Source organism: Rhagoletis zephyria, unplaced genomic scaffold (assembly GCF_001687245.7).
Source record: "Rhagoletis zephyria isolate East Lansing unplaced genomic scaffold, Rhagoletis_zephyria_1.1 Rzeph_scaffold_40298, whole genome shotgun sequence".
NCBI lineage: Eukaryota > Metazoa > Arthropoda > Insecta > Diptera > Tephritidae > Rhagoletis > Rhagoletis zephyria.
Genome location: NW_016197353.1, coordinates 955 through 2,820, shown reverse-complemented (window position 1 = coordinate 2,820; position 1,866 = coordinate 955). Strand labels below are relative to the sequence as shown.

The 1,866-nt window shown below is 47.0% G+C and overlaps 1 protein-coding gene across 1 annotated transcript; it reads left to right on the top strand.

The window, feature by feature from the left end:
- The first annotated feature begins 662 nt into the window (after window positions 1-662).
- Window positions 663-1,508, top strand: LOC108354896 (vegetative cell wall protein gp1-like). The gene has a single exon (XM_017606073.1). It carries the CDS (start codon window positions 663-665, stop codon window positions 1,506-1,508), a length of 846 nt encoding a protein of 281 aa, XP_017461562.1.
- The last annotated feature ends 358 nt before the right edge of the window (window positions 1,509-1,866 follow it).

Sequence of the window (1,866 nt, the reverse complement as noted above, 5' to 3'; positions counted from 1 at the left end):
TTACCATATTTCGGGCCCCGGCGAAGTCGATCAGCCTCAGTCCGTTATCGGACGTTTCGTCGTGGAGGCTGAATTTTCCGACAGTGGCCCTAAGTATATCTGTGAGAAATTAGTATGATTCTTATTGTGTTAAGTATGTCCAATCATTTGTTATTTTTACTCAGTCAGTCCTTTGTAATAGTCATTCAGTCTGTCGTTTGTAATAGTCATTCAGTCGGTCTTGTAATAGCTTAAGTTTTGGATTTGCTAAATAAATTTACAACCCTGTGTTCTACTTTCGCTTTGCTCTGTTTCGCGATCCCGCTAATTGAATTGCCATATAAATTCGGGCAACGGCACAAATTGTCATCCATCACGCGAGCAAACCGAGGGTAGAACACTGGAAAATAAACTTGCGCAAGTGCGCATGTTAAACCAAAATCTCGGTGTCGTGATACGCTTTATTTTCCATTCTACTTGTTCGTCGCCGAAGTATACACGCTAATTTGCCGCCATTTCGTCAACGAGTGTGCTAATTTGCCGCCATTTAGTCATTCGCAATTTCACAAGAAAGCGACTGCCGACTTTGTGCCAATTTTAACTGGCAGTATTTGAAGCGAGGGATTACATTTGTCATAGCACACAAATTTGCCGTTTGATCATCAAATTATAAGGACTTTGGAATGGAGCGTTCGCCTGTACGTCGGAGTAAGCGCAATCAGCCAGAAGGCCTAGTGCCTGCCATTCAATCGCCAGGCAGCTTAGCGAAGATTGCCGCCACGTCCGCTAAAGCTGCCGAACACCATAGCGCTCCATCGCCCAGTGCCATGAAACTTAGTGGGCCGGGCACTCAGCCGTCCAGTGGTCCGCCAACCAATGCCTCGACATTCAGCACCTCGCAGTCTAGCGCTTCGACATTCATCGCTCCGCATTCTAGCGCTCCGCCGTCCAGTGGTTCCACATTCATCGCCCCGGAGCCTAGCGCTCCGCCGCCCAGTGCCATGAAACTTAGTGGGCCGGGCACTCCACCGTCCAGCGCTCCGCCAATTAATGCCTCAGCATTTAGCGTCTCGCCAGCTAGCGCCCTTACATCCAGCGTTATGCCACCTCCTGCGCCAGCGTATAGCGCTCCATTGACTAGCGCTTCGCCACACAGAGATCCGCAACATAGCATTCAACAGTTCAACGTGCCTTCGTACACAGCGAAGCCATCTAGCGCTCCACCAGCCAGCGGCCTGCAAGCAAGTATATTCGACCAGACTCACCAGGTAAGCGATTTTACTTCAAATCCTATACATGTCAATGCCAACCCGAACGCTGCCGCCTCAATCGGCGTCTCTGCTAGCGTCAACCTCGCCAGTAGCGAATTCGCCCCTGTAATTGCCACAACGATGGCGCCAACTGCCCCTGTAAATGCCACAACAACGATGCCTACTGCCACTGTAAATGCCTTAGATGCTTATATGTACACGGGTAACTCCACTTTGTTAAATGCGCCTTGCCTGGCACACTATATGAACGATAAATAAAATATTAAACTTTGACCATATTTCGAAGTTCGAATTATTTTCGAAGCTATAGTAACATATTAACTTCTTTCGAATAAGAACAAATTATCGCAATATTAAAAATAAAAATCGGGCATTACCAATCGCCAGAAAATAAATGTAATTCAAACCATTCACTATGATGCAAACTAGGGGTCTATTCGAGGCACGTAATAAAGGCGGAAACTTTCGAATTAGTTGCGTTCCAGATGCTTCACGATATTCACGAAATTCACGATTTGCAGGAACAGCTGTTTCCCCATCAATAAACCTTATGGGAGGTGGTCACCTTGAACGACTTCCTGTAAAAACCTGCAAATCGTGAAGCATCTGGAACGCA

What these genes read in the sequence shown, in the direction of transcription:
- LOC108354896 (XM_017606073.1), top strand. Translation starts at nt 663, where the DNA reads ATGGAGCGTTCGCCTGTACGTCGGAGTAAGCGCAATCAGCCAGAAGGC.